The sequence below is a fragment of the Trichoderma camerunense genome (genome assembly GCF_050948025.1).
Source record: "Trichoderma camerunense strain CBS 138272 chromosome Unknown V8C40scaffold_6, whole genome shotgun sequence".
Lineage (NCBI taxonomy): Eukaryota > Fungi > Ascomycota > Sordariomycetes > Hypocreales > Hypocreaceae > Trichoderma > Trichoderma camerunense.
Genome location: NW_028145364.1, coordinates 1,650,192 through 1,669,319, shown reverse-complemented (window position 1 = coordinate 1,669,319; position 19,128 = coordinate 1,650,192). Strand labels below are relative to the sequence as shown.

General features: G+C 53.0%; 6 protein-coding genes across 6 annotated transcripts; 4 read left to right on the top strand and 2 right to left on the bottom strand.

Annotated features, from left to right (window-relative positions):
- Nucleotides 1-2,241: 2,241 nt before the first annotated feature.
- Nucleotides 2,242-2,637, top strand: V8C40DRAFT_241732 (uncharacterized protein). The gene has a single exon (XM_083215077.1). It carries the CDS (start codon nucleotides 2,290-2,292, stop codon nucleotides 2,578-2,580), a length of 291 nt encoding a protein of 96 aa, XP_083075134.1. The 5' UTR covers nucleotides 2,242-2,289; the 3' UTR covers nucleotides 2,581-2,637.
- A 2,700-nt stretch (nucleotides 2,638-5,337) lies between these two features.
- Nucleotides 5,338-7,413, bottom strand: V8C40DRAFT_274171 (WD40-repeat-containing domain protein; the record flags this gene model as incomplete). Its single annotated transcript, XM_083220577.1, has 2 exons — nucleotides 5,338-6,322; nucleotides 6,407-7,413. The coding sequence occupies 2 exons, from the start codon at nucleotides 7,411-7,413 to the stop codon at nucleotides 5,338-5,340; spliced, it is 1,992 nt and encodes a 663-aa protein (XP_083075133.1).
- Nucleotides 7,414-9,627: 2,214 nt separating this feature from the next.
- Nucleotides 9,628-10,671, top strand: V8C40DRAFT_196062 (uncharacterized protein). Its single transcript, XM_083211913.1, has one exon. The coding sequence runs from the start codon at nucleotides 9,873-9,875 to the stop codon at nucleotides 10,314-10,316; it is 444 nt and encodes a 147-aa protein (XP_083075132.1). The 5' UTR covers nucleotides 9,628-9,872; the 3' UTR covers nucleotides 10,317-10,671.
- Nucleotides 10,672-12,225, top strand: V8C40DRAFT_196063 (chaperonin 10-like protein). Its single transcript, XM_083211914.1, has 2 exons — nucleotides 10,672-11,459; nucleotides 11,527-12,225. The coding sequence occupies exons 1-2, from the start codon at nucleotides 11,026-11,028 to the stop codon at nucleotides 12,173-12,175; spliced, it is 1,083 nt and encodes a 360-aa protein (XP_083075131.1). The 5' UTR covers nucleotides 10,672-11,025; the 3' UTR covers nucleotides 12,176-12,225.
- A 998-nt stretch (nucleotides 12,226-13,223) lies between these two features.
- Nucleotides 13,224-14,630, top strand: V8C40DRAFT_286504 (WD40 repeat domain-containing protein; the record flags this gene model as incomplete). Its single annotated transcript, XM_083222537.1, has 2 exons — nucleotides 13,224-13,342; nucleotides 13,540-14,630. 2 exons carry the CDS (start codon nucleotides 13,224-13,226, stop codon nucleotides 14,546-14,548), a joined length of 1,128 nt encoding a protein of 375 aa, XP_083075130.1. The 3' UTR covers nucleotides 14,549-14,630.
- Nucleotides 14,631-14,944: 314 nt separating this feature from the next.
- V8C40DRAFT_241719 (uncharacterized protein) lies at nucleotides 14,945-19,128 on the bottom strand. Its single transcript, XM_083215076.1, has 2 exons — nucleotides 19,048-19,128; nucleotides 14,945-18,994 (listed from the first exon to the last, which is right to left on the bottom strand). Exon 2 carries the CDS (start codon nucleotides 18,391-18,393, stop codon nucleotides 15,319-15,321), a length of 3,075 nt encoding a protein of 1,024 aa, XP_083075129.1. The 5' UTR covers nucleotides 18,394-18,994; nucleotides 19,048-19,128; the 3' UTR covers nucleotides 14,945-15,318.

Here is a 19,128-nt window from a genome sequence, read left to right as displayed (position 1 = left end):
CCAAGGAGAGAAAGAAGGAGAAACAATGCTGTTCAAAGCACTAGAATGGATTGATGAATGGATGAGGAAGAGGTATGAACACTCGCAAATGTGAATGGTGAAAGAAAAGAGATCACTGGATGAAGATGGATGGTCTAGAACTGCACTTCTTTGTCTTGGGCAAACCAAAGGAAAGGCTGGAGAAGTCGTCGATGAAAGGGGAAGCGTTCAGCCCTCAAAGAGAGTATCACGTAGAACACACGGATGGCAGAGAGAAAGAGAGAGAGATGACGCAACGGCGTTGAGGAAACTTGCCTTATATCGCGCCTCCACGCCAAAAATAGGCCATGATAGAGCCGCCATCACGATCAAACAAAGCTTCTCCCCTAATACTCCGTGTTCCGCACTCGTACGCGCGGGAGCGGCAGTTGGCTGGGAGCAGCGGACCAAGATTGTTCCTCTGAGACAAAGCTAGCAGCCTAAGCCTCGCAGGAGGTCATCTAAAGTTCAGAGACAGGCTTGGGTGGAGCGTCGTGAAGCTACGAAAAGCTCCGCGGTTGGGTACGGATGCTATTCGCGAGTCTGCCCATTGAGATTGAGCTCTCCTGAGTAGAGCCCAGGTACACGCTCCGTGGCGTATAGCCGCCACAGGAGCGCAGTGGATCCACGGCTACTTTCCAGGAACGTAATGATGCCATTGGCTGCCATTCTTGGTTTCAGACAGGCTGGACATGGGTGTCGACATGGGTGGTCCGCAACTCTACTTCCAGGCCAGCAGTGCCAGGGGGTCGCACTTCTTCTGCCGGCTCGGCCTATCGACGACAGCCTCTGAAGATGGTCGGCCGCTGTCCATCTCTTACTCGGCCCTGTTGCGAGCGGGCGAGAGGCAGCAGAAAGACGCCGAGCCAAGAGCGCGCGCCGTGCATGAAACGACGAGACTCCCCGAGTGAATGAGTGGTTGGTTGTGCTGTTCTGTTTCAACGATACGAGAATGACTGAAGCATAAACGATGGATCGGCGAGGCATTCGAGTATGCTTGCTCTCACACACGTGGTTTTCGAGGAGAGAATGCCCGCGACGTCTATCATATGGAGCTCTGACTTTGGCTCTGCCTCCGCCGCTGATCCAGTTCGGTAGCACAACCCGTGAGGAGTTGAGGAGTAAGTTTTGCCTCTTACCCATGCTAACGATCTGGCGGCCGAAGAGAAGCGAGATGAACAAGAAAGGAAGTCTCTTTGTCGCATCCAATCCTCGCCTTGGTCATGTTTGGTGCAAGACGGGCAGAGAAAAAGAACCAGCTGCCCTCCGCATCCCGATCGGGAGATGGGCATCAGGGCTAAAGTTTAGCGCCACAGCGCTGGAATTGTTTTTTTGCCCCTGGGCTAGCGGATTCCCCAGCGACCACATGGTGCTGGAATTATCGAAAAAATAGCCGGCGGTACGGCTCTCGGCCCTGTACTCGTACAACACAGTCAAGGTAAAAAGTTCCGTGTCTGGGGTACCAGTACTGACAGGTAGGAGTGCTCCATGCCAGCCGAAGCGAATCTCCTAGCGATTTACTTTTGCTTACATGTATGCTTACCGCTACCTACCGTATGCTGTTAATCATTTGAACCTTGATTCTACAAGAAACGCTTCCTTGTTTTAGCTCCGTTTGCGATGCGCAATATCGCACCACAAGCGGATCAGGTGGTGGCCTATTGCTATGATTGTCCCGACTGCGTTCATCAGGCGTCACCGTCACCAGCCAACGCTGGTGTCTGTGTCTGTTGGCCTGTCTCAGGATCGCAAACGACGTAGGCTGTCGCACCCTCAGCAGACACAGCTCACACATGGGCAGAGTGGCGAGTCACCCTGAATAGGGGACGGGATGGAATGAAAGGGCCAAGAGGTTCAGCAGTTGAGGAAGATACTATCAGCCGCTATGTCCTAGTGGTATTGCTGGAACATTACGGAGTGCCTACAATATCCAGGTCGATGGGTACAACGGAGCCTTGCTTCCTTCAGCCACGGGTGCTAGCCCCAAGTACTATCGAGACGCACCGCGAAGATCACAATTTGACGACCCATGATAAACGGTCACGACATCTGCATAGTCTCCACGTTATGCTGTGGCATTTGGGCGGACGCTGAGGGAATAGTCGGCCCAATGTGCTGGATCAATACCGTTGTAAGGCTGCAGACCCAAATACCATGGCCGACACACCCGGTCGCACACGCAGTGTCTCGTGTGAATACGCCAGGCTGTCACCTGAGGTGACACTACAGTATAAGTCTGGCTTCTTTGCTATCGATTTCCTAATCAGGCAGATGGATTCGCCGTCGTACAGAGCACACGCACATGTCAATCCTCTCCTTGGTCGATCTCTATCTGACACGACGAAGCAGGAAGCACAATCAGCGAGGTTATGCCATCACGCACTCAATACGCAAAGAAACAAGAATGCAAGATCACTCATAATGAACCCCACGCCCACGAAACGCGCGGGAGTCACTGGACCGTCCCAAATAGACGACGAACCAGGGCAGCGACTGGCTGGCAGCTGCTGGAGCCTAGCCCATGCAACATATGCCACCAATCACACACCCGGAGTTGCGTGAACCTTGTCGGCTCTGGCAGTCATCCTCAACACCACAACCATGGTTCGATAAACGCCGGCTAGTGTCACGATAGACTGTAAGCTAATAGTGGGAGGCTCTCATTACTCGTACATAGCCAAGCTTCTAGCCCCTTCATTTCTCTCCTTTGCGGACCTCTTTTCTCAGCACAACTGCCTCTCTTGCTCTCCTCATCCGCAGCTTGTTCGCCACCAGAATCAATAGCTCGTCTCCGCGATGCACAGGCAATACCGTCCATGTCCATACCCAATCCCAGCCCCAGCCACGTCATCCACCATGCAACTGCACCCCAGAAACTGCCCGGAGAGAAGCCGGCCGGCCTTGCTCCAGATGCCGCAAGAGAGCCGTGTTCACGTTCAAGAGATGCCGACTGGGCTCTGCCCTAACCCTCTGCCATTCTTCTTCTCAAGGCACCCCGGACTAGGGAGGCCAGGGGTTCCCCGCACCGAACGGCAATAGGCTATTCTATGCCGCGCTTCCCCGACCTCATCTGTCTGTCGGCCGCACTCAAGGCAGCAAAGAAAGTCTTGGTAGTATTGCGTCGTGCCGTTGCACTGATGCAAGCAGAGCGATAGATTCAGCAGCCGTTGCATCAATCTGTTATAGCAGGACCCTGCAAGGAACGCCACATCCAATAACGCCACCAGAGGTTGAATTCACGATATATCAGATTCTGCTAGCATACAAACCCCCAGCATCAACAATCCAATCCCTAGCGCCACTCATCCGCCAACTCACCGCCCAAGACTCGGAAGGGCCCGGCCCTTGTCGTGAGTTTTTTTTAAGAATAGAAGGTTATCCGATATGCTTTGTCACCACTGCCGAATTGCGCTTGCAGCGGAGGAATAATGGCGCAAGTCTCGTTTATATGAAAGGGCCGAGCTGACACGGGGCTGTGGGATGATGCCTTTTTGCATGGCGCCTACTGACATTGCATGTGAAGTCGAGGTAGTACTTGTTCGGGGAATGGTCCCGACGAACGACCTTGTTACCGTGAATTATGCTGTAGGTGAAGAGTTTTCGGTGCGTCTTGATACGAACGCCTGATGCTACCTTTTAGACTGAAGTGTTTACACTCGCGTGCTGTTACCTGAGTTGTCAACTCTCAACTCTCTTCGTACTCGTAAATCCACATGTAAAAGTAAATCAACAATTGATCTGTCAAGTCCTTCAGTTGAACTACAGATTACAGATACACCAACCCCGGCTCGTCCTCATTTCTAATCCCACAAAAATCACCACAATCATCTACCATCCCAACACGTGCTCTTCAATCCCCAGAATCTCACCAACTCCCATCCCCATGGTTTTTTTTCCTTCTCAAGCACCCCACACAATCCCATCCCACCCCACAAACTAACTCGGCCATACCCGCATCCAGAGGCATGACAAAACCTCTCCATCCAACTCCGTCCTCCGAAAAAGCCAAACACACATCCCCTTCCTTCTTCCCCCCCATGCCAGTTTATACACACCCAGATGTTCACTAGATCACCAGATCAAAAAAACACCCTCCCACCCGCACCGGTCCCTCCTCGGCTCGTTTCCTCCGCCTTCTTCTTTCTTTTTCAACCCCGATTCTACCAATTCACAAAGAGGAAATAATCGTCATACACAGGCATTCCCATTCGGCACTTCGAATCCCACTGCCTCCACTGAATAAAAGGCCCCTTTCCCACAAGAGGCTGCTACCAGACTTAAGTACGAGTACGTTACCCTTTTAACGCAGCTGGGTAGGGATATAACTTTTTTCTCAACGTCGTACTCGGGCGCTGATCCCTTATTTACCACACACACCCCCTCCCTCCCTCACGAAGAAGAGGGAAAACGGTCGTGCCAAGGCGCCTGAAAGAAAAGCTTCTCTCTTCTCCCCGATACAAAGGAGGGTTGCGTTGCCATTCATTCGCCAGTACCCGTCGCCATGATACTACTGCACTTAGCATCATGTAACACTATAACCCAAGACTACCAACCTAAGCCACCACAAAATGACCAGCTAATAGCGTGGGAACAAAGGTAGAGAAGAATAGTAGTCTTGTCAAACCATTAAAAGAAAAAAAGAATTCGTTAAATTAATAAAATCAACAAAACACAAACATAGCTATCCCATTCCCAACCCCGTTGCAAAAAACGAAATGTCCCTGTTGCATAGCTCGTCTATATGTTTCTTCGCGCGCCACTAATCGAAAAATCCCCCAAGTTGTTTTCCGTTTCCTGAACCGCTCGCTCCCTTAAAACAAAAACAAAAAAAATCCCATATCTGCATGTCTATGTCTTGTCAAACCTGCTCATGCATGACTATGACTGACTGTTAAAAAGAGAAAGGACAGTAAAAGATTGCTTCATAAGAGAAAAAAAAGTTCGACGCTTGTCCAACAGCCACCGTAGAATTAGGTTGGAAGACCCAGTGCCAAGTCAAATGCCAAACAATGCCCATTCTATCGCATCTGTATGCCCAAAATAGTCTATTCACCAAGGGGTGCAGCCGATATAGAAAGCCAGTCGTAAAAGAAGATGATGTCGGATAGAAAGGCCAAGACGAGCGTAATGCACGCTGATCACTTCACCTCGCCGTCCATTGCCGTGATGGAAACAGCAAAATGACATATAATAATTGCAAAGAAAAAAAATCAAGGCCGATAGTGTGCGTCAATCCCGTAATACCGGCGGGCGACGTGACGTTCAGTGGTCCCACAGCTGAGCATGGTCCCTGGAGTCGGTCCGGATGCATATATTAGTTTAAAAGATGTTGCCGCCGATGCCGGTATTGGCACTGTTCAACATGTCGATACCCTCCACCTCTGCGCCAAAGTCCATGATGAGAATCTTGGGATCCTGTCCGGTACTGACAATGCGTCTATAGTCGCTCTTTGCGCTAAGGACCCAACTGGCATGCCATCGAGGGAAGTCGAGCAATTGGCGGCCCGTCTCCATGTCCCAGACCTTGATGTCTGTGTCATAGCTGCCACTGACCAGACGCCCGCTCACGCTGTCAATGTGCAAGCTGCGTACTAAGTTCTCGTGTGCACGCATCTCGCGGACACACTCGCCCGTGTTGGCGTCCCAGATGCGAATCACCTTGTCGTTGCCGGCCGACGCGACGTATCGACCGTCCTCGGAGAACTGAGAGCAAGCCAGGCCCTTGGTATGGCCGACGAACTCACGAATGTTTCTTCCAGTGTCAATGTTCCACAGCTTGACCCGGAAGTCTCCAGAGCATGACACGATGGTGTTTCCACGCATCTGGACGGCATTGACGGGGCCGGTGTGGCCGCGGAGCTGGCGGAGAAGGTTACCAGTCGCTCGGTCCCAAACACAGATGCTAATGTCCTTGCTGCAGGTCACAATGTGCTTTTCGTCAAAGGCCAAGTCGAGAACAGCAGCGGTGTGGTGGGTGAGACGGCGAATCGGACGATAACCATTGCGCATGTCATACACAATACACGTAGAATCCGATGAGCCGGTCACCATAATCTCCTCGTCATATTGCAAGCACAAAATAGAAGCCTTGTGATGCTCATCGAAGGAAGCCACCTTTGGCATCGAGGGCGACGCCCGATAGCTGTCAGAAAAGTTGACATAATGGGTTGGATTGCCTTCGGCATCTTCCAACATCATGGGGTGGTTGACCACCTCGGGAGGTCCGATGACCAGGCGACACTCCAAGGTCTGCATGTCCCAGATTCTGATGGTCTTGTCTCTGGAGCCAGAAATGATTTTATACCTGAGGCGAGGTTAGTAAATACGTCAAACCAAGACATTGTAAGAGGGAGCAAGGAGTAAGGGGTGCATTGTAAGCGGAACATACTCGTCAAATTGTAGACAGTAGATACTGTCCATGTGTCCGTTAAGGTACATGGGGCGAGCCTTGCCCTCCTTCCACTTCTGAGCCAGCTCAAGTTTGGCACGATAGATCTGCTTCCAATCGTTGGTGGGAACAACTTCGGGAATGCCCAAACCAGCGCCAGGCTTGACAGGCTCACTGGTAGCATAAGTGGTGGTCATCTCCCGTAGGCAAGATTCTCTCCAAATATGTTGGTTGCGGACCACCTCATTCCAGTGTCTAGAGACGACACTCGCTTTGGCCAGAGCGGCGGCGTCGAGGCAAGCCAAAACATGGATGGCGAGTTCGGATGGCAGCTGCTTAATAAAATCGACCCTGCTAATGTTGCTATCCTGAGCAAGGATGGATCCGTCTTCGCTGAGGCCCGACTCAATAAAGGGCTGGGTGACAACGATGCCGATTCCGCTCTCGCGATCGTTGCTATCCTCGCTCGACGACTGCAGCCACTGGGTGTGCATAGCTTGTCTAGTATAGTATTCGTTCTGCAATGCCACTGAGGCCTTTGCGGCAGCGCCGGTATTCATGGGAATATACGGGGGCTCGTCTCCCATTGCGGGAATGGGCATGTGAGGGTTTTGCTGCTCATAGAGGCCATCATCGGTAACATTAAAACCGTAGAAAGACCTCGACCGGCGAAAGGGCGCGGCGTGGCGAAGACGGTTCCACGTGTGGTGGGCGCTCGTCGGTCTGGCATGGGAGACAGGCTGGTTGTTGAGTTCAGAGGGCTCGGCTGTGATGGATGGCCGACGATGAACATGAACCATGCCTTTGAGGGATAAGGAGGCCCGACGAATCACGCCCTTGATGGTGCCCGCGGTGCTCTGAGCACGAACACGGCGCTTTCGAGAAGGAAGTTCGTGCGTGTCTTCCGAATCGTCGATGGCGACTTCGTGAGTCTGGCGCGGCGGGTGCGGATCGTCGTGGGAAAATACGGCATGCTTGTGGTTTCGGAGGAGATTGGAGAGGCTCATGCTACGCATGCGCTGGTCATGGGATTGGTGGGATGAGGGAGCACCGGTGGCCCGATTGCCAGCAGATGCCCCCATGGTGTAGGACTGGAACTGGTCCGCCATTGTGTCTGTTTGAGAAGAATCTTGGCTTGAAAGACGTCTTTGTGGTAGTGCAGACAAATCGTACCACTATTCGAACGCAGCGACTGTTGGCCGTAAACGTTCGGGCTCGTGATGGGAAGATTGACTCGAATCGAGAAAATGAATGGCGAATGAGAGGCCACAGAAAGGAATTTGTCGAACACGAAAAGGCTCGTCAAATGATCGCTGATCAACGGGGTCGAAGTGGAAGAGCCTCGGTGGAGTTTCGTCTTGCTCGTCGGCAAAGGAAGGACGACTGACTAGTCTCGAGATGGAGTGCTGAAACACCAGCGGATCCAACAAACGCGAGCAACGAATAGACGGCAAAACAAAGAGAGAAAGACGACACAATGCCTCCAAGGAGCGGGAATGGAAATATCGACAAGCAAGAGTGGTTGTGAGAGTTGGAAACTCGGGCTGGAAATTGGAATGCTGAAAGATTCAGGGCAAGGCGGTCTTGCTGGTGATGGGCGCCACGCGGCGGCTGACAATGCCTCGTGCGTGTGTCCGGAGGGTCCCGTTTCGATTTTAGCGGGAATGAAATGAAACACGACGGCTAGGAGGCCACGCAGGATCCTGCTGAGCAGTCGAAGAGGCGGCGAGGGGATGAAAATGAGGACGAGGGGAAAAGGAGAGTGGTTGAGAGGAAGCGAAGAAACAGTGTTGCGATAGGACGTAAAGTAGCAGGACCAAAAAAAAAACAAGGGGACCGATAGCGGTATCTACTCTGGTTGTCACTAATACGGGCATATTACTGGGCTGTGTTAGTGCATGTACGGCGCAGCCCGCACAGACTTGGAGGGATGGACAGATTGCCCACCATTTGCCGGAGACCCTGTAAGGAAGAAAAAAAAATTCTGGCGGCGTTGAGGCTTGCCCCTGGGGGAGGGATGCCACGACATGGCGTGTATAGGTACAGGTACCTGATGCTTCATGTTCACTGAATGGCATCGAAGCCACAGCCACTGGTTCAATCAATCATTGAGAACAAGTGCAGGTATCCGTAACATCCCTTGAGATCAATGCCCCGGATTTGTTCCACTGACCCTTACTAGCACTAGACTATCTCAAACTACGGAGCAGAGTGGAGAGAAAGCATCCGGACTCTGGGGATGCCCCTGATGACCTGTGCATGCTGGTCATGGTCATGCCGCGCCGTCTTCACCTTTGGTGAGCACAGTAATAATAATAGCACCACACATCATCACATCTCAGTTGTCACCAGGTGAATCAAGTCATTTACCGGCATCCGTCGCAAAGAGCCCATGTTTCAGTTCTAGAGGACATTACGTCGACAACTCTCGAAAATGACTGCCTAGGTGAGCTAAAAGCGCGAGTACACGCGGAGGCGTAAAAGTTTTCTGTCTCGCAGTATCAATGGCGAAAAAAGCACAAGTACAAGTACAAGCCACTAGCAGCGGCAGCGATCAGGTCTTCGCAGCACTTGTGCTTTTTAGGTGCGATCTGAAGCGGAGTGTCCGTAAATTACGGGTCGCTAGTCAGCTCTTTTTTGTTCCTTTTTTCTGTTTGCTGGCAAGCCATTGGATTCTCGTCCTTCTGCCGCGGGTCTTCCGGGCATCGCTTTGTCTTGGCTGCTGCAGCTGGGATTGGACAGCTGTGATGATCTCCGTGGAGACTGTGCGCTTCTACTTCAGATTTTGCTAGCTTCTCGAAGCACCATTCGCCACGGAGCGAGCAGAAAGAGATGGCCGCTCTCAGTTCTCAGTTTGTACCTTGCGGTGTGGTGTGTGCCTGCCAAGACCGCTGCGGGTGGACAAAGACAACTGGCCATGACCCAACAGGCATGTCTCAATAGTGCATGCAGGACGGGTGACGAGAAAGATGAGACGAGACGATAAAAATAGTCATGTTATGGAAGATGCTTTTATTATGGATGTTTCAATGAATACATACTACGCTGACAATAATGGTCTGTTCGGCATTGGATAATAAATTGGTGAGCCTCAAGTATCACAACCCTCATCTAACCAGGCGGCTGGAAGATGAATAAGAGACAACTGAGAGACACTGCCCCTGGACAAGACAAGGCAATGATCGTCGTCCCATCCCTGGTGAACCTAACAAAGATACAAAGAAAAGATGATTCAGCCACGTTTTTCTCGGCAGTGGAGTTGGGACGACGTGCATCTGCTTCAGGATGACAGCCAACGTACAGCAGTGCGAGGTCACCGCAACGGCTTACTTACATATGCTCAAAGACCATTAGTAGCCAATCGCAGCGCAATGGCGGCAGGCCTGGAACTTGGACAATTCACACGTCCGCCTGCTTCGGCTCTGCATTGACCTTGACCGAAACATCTTTTTCACGATACGGCATCATGGCGCCAGCGCAACTAAGTTTTCGCTTCCCCCTTGCATACCGCCTCTTCTTTCTCTTCCTAGAGCCCATTTCCGCTCTAGTCGGAGCCTTCTACACCCATTTCCGCCAGCAGCGCTATCTCGAGCTCCTGGACAGGGCGACGGCACCTGCACAGGTCTCGCGGGGCACTTCCGTGGCCATGTCCCAGCTTGCAAACATGTACTTTTTCTTCGCCATCAACGAGGCGCTTGTGCTCCGGTCTACCCGGGATCTGCGCGTGTGGCGAGCTGTTTTGCTGGTTCTCTTAATCGCTGACTTTGGACACTTGTACTCGATGAAAGAATTGGGCCCCGAAATATACTACAATGTCACGGGTTGGAATGCTGGTGATATTGGCAACGTGCCTTGGGTTTACGCGGGGGCGACGCTGAGGTTGTGTTTCCTGGCAGGGGTTGGGCTGTGAGGACGGCCGATGAGACCCGAAAAGAGAGGCTATAGAGGCACATTTAACTACGAGGCATCAGGTGTTCAAGTAGCTACCAAGAGGAGGATGCAGGCACCAAGAGAGATTTCAATACATTGACAACATGAATCAAGCACTAGATTCGGAATCCGGGCCCGAATCGCATCGAGCTTGAAACCACAAGAGCTCTCACGAGGTGAAGAACTCGGCACTCATTCGGCATCGATTGGCCCGTTGGTTGTGACGTCTGCTTAAGTCATCAACGGCAATCGGCTTTTAGCGAGCTCTCTTTGGTGGAACAATCGGGCAACCGCCGGATTATCTCGCGGTATCGGCGACGGAAATGGGCTAGATACGCCTCTTCGCCTCCAAAAGGTGGGGGTTTGTGAGGGTCTAGAGGCTCCTCATCCGCAAATATTCAGAGACTATCTCGTCACTGTTGCTGCGCGGAGACGCCTGAGAATGGCGCGGGTAAAGTGAAGCAGTGGCTGCCCCTCATATGATGATGGTGGGGTAGACAAGAGGCAGAACGATGACCCGAGAATTGGGCAATTATAACTGCCAGGATCTCCCCCTCACCAGCTAGTGATTCCTTTGGTTGTTCTTCTTTTTCTCTGTAATCAGCTTCTTGTTCGATAAGCTTGCCTTTATACCGTCCCGACAGACCTGTTACAGCTCCTCCATCCATACAGCAAAAAAAGAGCTCAAGATGGCAGTCCCTGACAAGTTTACCGGCTTCCAGTCGCCCAGCGCTGGCAAGTGGCTCGATTTTGAGAAGGGCTCATGGGAGCCCAGACCCTTTGGCGACTATGATGTCGACATTAAGACAGAATGCTGTGGTGTCTGTGCCAGTGATCGCCACACCATCAGCGGCGATTGGGGCGACTGCCCCTACCCTCTGGCCGTGGGACACGAAGTCGTTGGCAAGGTCATCCGCGTTGGCCCCAAGGTGACGCTGGCCAAGGTCGGCCAGCGAGTCGGTGTTGGTGCGCAGGTGTACTCTTGCTTGGAGTGCCGCCAGTGCAAGAACGAGAACGAGACATACTGCAAGCACCAGATCGATGCCTACGGCGCCCCGTACCTCGATACCGGCTACACAACCCAGGGAGGCTATTCTTCTCATTCTAGAATCCACGAGTACTGGTGAGTGGCTGTCAGAACCTTAATCTCTATTCGACGACCTAGAAGGCTGATTCGAATGATGACGTAGGACATACCCTATCCCCGAAGCTCTAGAGAGCGCCGATGCCGCTCCCATGCTGTGCGCCGGCATCACTGTCTTCAGCCCCTTGAAGCGCTTCGGTGCCGGTCCCGGCAAGAAGGTCGGCATTGTGGGCATTGGTGGCCTGGGCCACTACGGCATCATGTTTGCCAAGGCCCTGGGCGCCGAGACCTGGGCCATCTCTCGAACCCGAGCCAAGGAGGCTGACGCTCGCAAGATGGGAGCTGATGGCTTCCTGGCAACATCAGAGAAGGACTGGACCAAGGGACACGAGATGACATTTGATCTCATCATCAACACTGCTAACTCCTTCGAGGGCTTTGCTCTGGGCGAATACCTTAGCCTGCTCGACGTCCACGGCCGATGGAACTCTGTCGGTCTTCCCGGTGGTGAGGGCGTCTCTGTCCGAAACCAAGACTTCCTCGGAAACGGCTGCTTCATCGGCAGCTCACATCTGGGCAGCCGCAAAGAGATGCTGGAGATGCTGGACTTGGCAGCATCCAAGGGTATTCATTCTTGGGTAGAGAAGATTCCCATCTCCAAAGAGGGTCTGCAGCAGGCTATGAACAGACTGGCAGACTCGAGCGTGCGATACAGATCATGCATGGTCAACTATGAGGAGGCTTTCGGTGCTTAATGTGTGAATCGAATGTGTGTATAAAAAAAAGTTAATAGAAGAAGATAAAAAGAAAAAAAGAAATAAAAGCCACTTGACGTTGGAATATACCGCATTCTCCCTACCACTCATTCACGTGGGTGAAGCTATGATAGAACCTTGATGGACAGCCGACGTCTCCACTTCTCTCAATGACGAGCAGAGACTCCGAAGCCGATAACAGCACGCTCTTCCTTATTAGTAAGTTGTGCCTGATTACTGAGAAAACAGCTTTGTAACGCATCAATCGCTATTTCACGTAATCAACTTGACCCAAGCATCAATGACGCCACCGAGAACAAAACCAATAACACCAGGGTCAGGCTATTACTGCCACACTCGGCTCGGCCAAAGCCAGCTCGGCCAGCTCGGCTTACCCAAGCAGCCTCATTTACCACTCACGCCCTCAAATCACGAACACAACTAACGATTTAAGCTTAATCCCCAACTAAACCTCATCCATCTCGCCGAACAACGTTTGAATTGGTTTTTTCCCCCACAAGCCTAACAAGACGAAGCTGAACATCGGCGCTGTAGTTTCTCGCAATGTTCGGCTCGCGTGAGTCACGCTGAAAATCTCCTTTCTGAGATGGCCGATTCGAAAGAAGGAAAAAAGAAACTTGCCGGAATAGGCATTTTTGCCCTTTAGCTTCTCTCTCCCCGGGGGAATACGTGTAAAAGGCCCGGCGAGACGGATTGGGCTGGTTTGTGGGGCTGGTTAACTGCAATAACAGGGCGTAACTCTTCTTTTGCGCGTAACATGTTAGAGCATCTAATATTGTTTGCCTTGAATCAGTTGATTGATTGATTGAGATGATGCTTTTCTTGCTGAGTCTAGCAAGCCGTTGTAGCCGAGTTCCGTTGGTTTTGATTCCCTCGTCAAAGACTCTAGAACCGTTCGCATCACAACTCGGGCTAGCGACATACGAGCAAATGTGGAGAAATAAAAGAGAAATGGCTCAGTTAGATAGGCTGTACTTATTTCAAATTGTGTCTGTCAGCAGAAGGTGCCGACGATAGGAGCTGCAAGATGACTGGTCCCGCCGTTACATGGGGTTGGTTGTTTACTTTGGAAGGGCGGGATGGGATAAATAGACGGCGGGCTGCTCCTCTTGATGACTTTGACCTCGTTGGGGAGGAGTGGGAGGAGTAGACAGAAACAAATTGAATAAAACATTTTTCTCTTAAATCGAATCCCATAATTCACATAATCATTGTCACCATCAATTGCCATCATTCAGTTACTCATAAAGCCCTGACTCATATTCGCCAAAATGTAAGTTGTTTCCACCAACTCATCACCGCCATGCTCTCATCGACAAATGCCAACGAACCACAAAATCCAGGTCTCCCGCGCCCTCTCCGTCACCTCCTCCCCCCTTCCCCTCCGTCTCCATCTCTCTCACCCTCCGCTACACCCGCCCCGCCTCCCGCTCCGAAATCACCGCGGTGGGCATCTCCCCCTCGTCCACCGTCGCCTACGCAATCTTCCCCGGCGCCCAGGCCGACCAGCCCTGGATCGACACCTTCGACCTGGCCACCCAGCGCGGCTACTCCAAGATCATTGGCCCCGTCGCGAGCTTCTCGCCCTCGCTGCACTCGTCCCCCCTGCGCGTCGGCAAGCCCTCGGCCTCGGCATTGGCGTCGTCCTCGTCCGCTTTGCCGTTCCCTCGCATCGCCACGCTGTCGTCGACCCTGTCTCTCATGGTCAGAGACTTCGCTTCTGGGAAGACCGTCCTCGAGCTCAAGGAAGTCGCTGCTCCAATTGCCTGGTCCCCCGACGGCCGGGCCATCGCCGCTGCTGAACCCCGGAACCGTATCGGTCTGTGGGACGTCCGCACGGGGACCCGCATCGGCCGCGTGCCGGGCCACATCGACACCGTGACCCACGTCGCCTTCGCCCCTGACTCAGCGCTGGTCAGTCTCTCACGGGATGGCACTCTCCGCGTGACGGACCCTCGCACCAGCAAGACGCTCTACAAGCTCGAGATGGAGACGTCCAAGAACCCGCGTGCCCTGGCCGTCTCCCCCGACGGCACCACCATCGTCTCCGTCTGGGGCTCCGTCGTGCACATCTGGATGCCGCAGCACGGCCAATTGACCTCGTACAGCCTCTCCAGCACGCGGCCCTGCGAGGGCTGGCCCCTGAGCATCTCCCCTGACTGCCGCTACATCGCGAGCTGGACCGAGGAAGGCTTCGACATCATGGACGCGGCCTCTGGCGCCGTCGTTTGCACCCAGGATGGTGGCCCCCTGGTCACGTCTGCTGATTTCTCTACTGACGGAAGCGTTTTGGTCCTTGGAAGAATCAGCGGCGACGTCGAGGTTTGGGATATTGCTGATAAGCGTGCTTAGAATTTGTAAATGGACTGTATATAGATGTATAAGTAGGTGTTGCCTGATGGATACTGCATGGTTTCGAAGGCGTAGAGAGAAAGAGGTGTCGGTTTGGGAGTGGGTTTTGTTCTTCTTTTATCCACGGTTAGTCAGTGTCGTCTTTTGTTGTTTTGGATTGTATATTAGTGTTCAGCATACGTATGAGCCTGTTTAGTCACTTTATAGTCATGTTCGAGCTGGCTTTTGTGTTGCATATTAGTTAGGTATATAGCGAGGTCATGGTGGTTTTCAGCGGCGGGAGAGGCAGGCATTTTGATACCCTTTTGTTTCATCTCATGCGAGGAAATAGGTACTTGTGATAGCGCGAAGTTCATTCTACGGTTCAGTTTTGCAATTCGTCATAGTGAAAAAAGAGTGGTATTATATATTCAAGTTTGGTATATAGTTGTACTAGCAATATCTTCATTGGGGTATTTTTTCGTGTCCTTCGTGGCCTGAATCTACCAGGATCCAAACTGTCTTTGAGAAATATGCCAGGCCATGTTTAAAGGAATGTTGTGACGCCAAGCACTCACATCTGTTTTCCTTACCCTCCCTCATCAGAGCCTCAGTCTCACCTAACAATGCCGTTTCCATTCCAGTGAAACACCAACACATTACACCCACTTATAAAAGCCTTCATCCTCCAGCTGACGCTCTGACCTCCCGTTATGTTTTCCTTGCAGGTAGATGCATTGTCTACTCAACATGGATATCCTCCCATCTCTGGATTCGCAAAGATCGCTACATCATGCAACCCAGCCCAACGTTTCCAGCATGCCACGAGCTTCGGAAGGCGGTAAACTGGCCACACCCAATTGGCGGACTTGGGTGCCGCGTCTCAGCCGTTGTAGTCCAACCGCAAGTTTCCAGCCCTCGGTTTCCTCAACAATAAAGAGGTAGCTTTTGGCTTCTTGGTCGCGAAGTGTCGCCCGAAGGACATGTAGGCCCTTGGATTTCCACTCCCCAGTCTGTCCCGTCGATGATGTAATGTTGGTGTTCTTGAACGTACGGTCGCAGAGGCCGAGACGACAACACTCTCTACAGGCGTGAAGCATCTCTGATAGATACAGATCAGCCTCAGTACCAGTAAAAGCGGCGGGACCATCTCGATCTGGGCGGCTTCTGCCAGCCATTTTGTGAAGGAAGCCGGAGCCTTTACTAGCGGTGGATCCTGCTGATGGCGGCGGTGCAGTCAAGCAATGTGGCAGGCACCACACCTCGACAAGTTTGAGTGTCCAGGCCTTGACGTCCCACTCGCGCTGGGGGACTCCACGAACGTCGTCGTCAATGAAGAGTCCCTCGGTTGTGATTCGAAGAACCAAGCCGTCTGTCACCGTGCCAACACCTGATATGAGCTGGCTGGATGGCGTCTTTGTGAACTGGTTCATGAAGAGATACACGGATTGGATCACAACCTTGTCAGGATCATTAGTCGTGTAGGGAGATCGGATCGAGGGCGGTGGTGTCGTTCGAGCTGTTGTCTGAGAGGCGGCCCACGATGCGTCGGATCCTGTGAGAGATGATGTCGACTTCCTATGTCTCGGCTTGTTAGGTGGTGTCTGGTCGTATGGTGGTGGTTGCTGGTGTTGCTGATGTTGCGGTTGTGGCTTGCTTGGTTGGTCGTATGGCCGGTAAGAGTACGTCTCCGACTCTACATAGCTGCTGTTGCTACTAACATATGACTTTGGAGTGGGCATTGATCGTCTTGCCGAGGGGTCTGATCTCCTCGAAGCGGACGAAGGAGCCTCAGACGGGGCAGCAGCGGGAGGTGGCCGCTTTGTCGGGCTCTCACCTCTGTCGAATCTCTCGTGTCTCTCCGACCTCTCTGTCCGTTCTGTCCGGTCGCTTTCGTCAGACATCCTAGAGGTTGCCGAAGAGACCACGGAGGGAGATGAAGTCGATGGAGGAGGGGGTGCAGGAGGTCGACCGTTGGGCCACATGGCCGTCTTCTCGCCAACGCTGGAGTATGCATAGGCGGTGCTGCCGACTCGACTTGCTGGCATGGCAGCCTTTGCTTCAGCAGCTGCCTTGGCCTCTGCGGCGGCTTTGGCCTCAGCTGCAGCTCTCGCCTCGACTGCGGCTCTAGCATCAGCAATAATCTTGGCCTCTGTCGCAGCTTTGGCCTCCGCAGCCGCCTTGGCATCTGCTGCAGCTCTCTTTTCAGCTGCTGCTTTGATTTCAGCTTCTCTCTTTCGTTGCTGTTCTCTTTCTCTCGCCTCTCTTTCCCTCGCCTCTCGCTCTTTCGCCTCCTTTCCCCTGGCTTCCAAGACCTTGGCTTCTCTCTCTATCGCTTCTCTTTCTTTCGCTTCTCTTTCTCGTTGCCTAGCCAGTTCCAATTCTTCTTGTTTGCGCCTCCGCTCTGCCTCATGCCTCTCCGCCTCTTCTCTTGCCTGCTGTTCTGTCTCCTTTTGAAGCTTCTCCTTCTCGCGCTCCTGTCGCTCCTTTGCTTCCTTGGCACGCAGTTCGAGCAGCTTTTTGGCAGCTGTTTCGCGACGCTTTTGTTCCGCTTCTTTAAGCCTCCTGTCTTCTTCCTTCTTTCTCATTTCTTCGCGCGCCTTCTCCCAGGTTCCTTTCGGTGTCTCAGCCTTCTTCATGTCCGGCTGAGGAGGAGGATTTTGGTCGAGCTTGGGCTCAGGAGGCGGTGGCTGTTGCTTAGTCTCAGGAGACACGGGAGTGTCTGGCTTGAGAGACGTTTGCTTCTCTGGTCGGGGATCTGGTCGAAATGGGGGGATAGGTGCCAGGTCTGGCATGCGCGGTAGCTTCGACGCTGCTTTAGGTGTTGCTGTCATCTTCTCTAAGCCAGGAGCCGCCTTCTTTTCAAAGTCGGGTATCTTTGCTAGCTCAGGCACGCTCTTTTTTCTTTCCGGCGAAATGGAGGGTTTTGACTCTGCTGGTGGAGGGTACTTCTTTTCTGGCGAGGAGGGTCGTTTCCTCTCAAGTTCTGGGGAGTTTCTCCCAAACACCGGAGACATCTTTTCAAAGCCAGGCTGCTTCAGCTCAGATTTCAGAGGTGCCCTTTCAGGTTCTGGGACTGGGTTCTTCTCTTCTGCAGGCGGTGCCTTCTTCTTCTTTTTCTTTGGCTTCTCTACCTCAGGAGCCGGCTTTTCCTCCGATGGCGCAGGCTGGCGTTGGCGTTGCTTCTCGGTGTCCAGTGGTGACTTGGGGGTTGGAGGTGGTGGGCCTTTTTGAGATGGTGAGCGGTGAGAAGGCGACGAGGCCGGCTCAGATCCATGCTTAGGCGGCCGCGGTGTCTCTTCAGGCTGGGCATCCGCATTCTTCCAGGTTCCCTGGGATCGATCATGGCGTGGAGGAGGAGGTGCGCCATCGGTAGAACGACCGTGAGGAGGGGGAGGAGGCGGCGCATTGGGGTCTGCTCGCCCTCCCGAGTTTGGGCCTCCGAAGCCACCGTGTCCACCGTTTGCGCCGTGAGGCCCATGTCCGTTACCGAATCCTCCACCTTGGCCTTTATCGCCTGAGCTGGACGCAGGTGCCGGTCCACCGGTCTGCATCCGGCCCAGGGCCCAGGCTCCAATGCCAACCCCCAACAAGAGCGTGGTTAAGCCCGTACCTCCTATGCTGGAGCCATTAATCCACAGCTTCACGGCCGGTGCCACGGCTTGGAACAGGGCAACACATATCAGCGCAGAGGCAAAGCCTGCCACAAAACTATTGACGTTCGGTTGCATCGATGGCAGGTACAGAAAGCCAGAGCCTGACGAGTGCTGGGGAATGACGAATATGTCGTAATTGCCTGGAGGCAGACCCGAACCCGACGACTTGGGCACCTCGCCATGCGGCGGAGGTGGTGGCGGCGCGCTCATGCCTGTCGATTAGTTTCCTCAGTCAAAATGTAGCTCGATAGGACGCTGTGTGGTACAGAGTCTGCGCAGATGCTGAAATGTGAAGAATTGCAATCGCCTTTGGTCTATGAGCGCATCGAGAAAGCCATGGGAAACCGTGGTGAAAACTATTTCGCGACTGGAAACAGGAAACAAACGAAACCTAGCCAACATGTTAGATCCAAACTCGTCGCCACTTCGACAATGCCGCCGCGAGTGAAGCAATTCGTGAATTTTGCGACGACAACGAGCCCCTCTGCCCAGCCATTGGGAAAAGGGGCCAAAGAGTGAGATGAAGGGGGAGCATCTCAGCGCTCTTTTGGGGTCCTAGCGGGATTCAACTAACCAAGACAACAAACACCACAGAGAAACAAACGCCGGGCTCCAGATCACAAAAAAACACGCCGCACAGCCGTTTGGCTCTCCAATTAAGCAAAGGCGGGATCGAGTCGTCGCGTGTTCTTGACGAGATCGAGCAGGAGGCGTAGCCTCGACATGGGGCAGGCGAAATTAAATTTGAATTGAGGTTTTGGTGGCTACGAGCAAGTGGGGGTGGACAAGACGGATAAAAAGAGCTCCAGTGCTGTGATCTGCTGTGAGTGAGCACGAGAAAATCCAGCCTGGCGGATTGTTTACCTGGAGCAACGACGAGATAGCGGCAGACCAGGGCTGCTAAGAGCCGGCTGGTCAGTTGGATGGACCCCTCCAGGGTTTGGG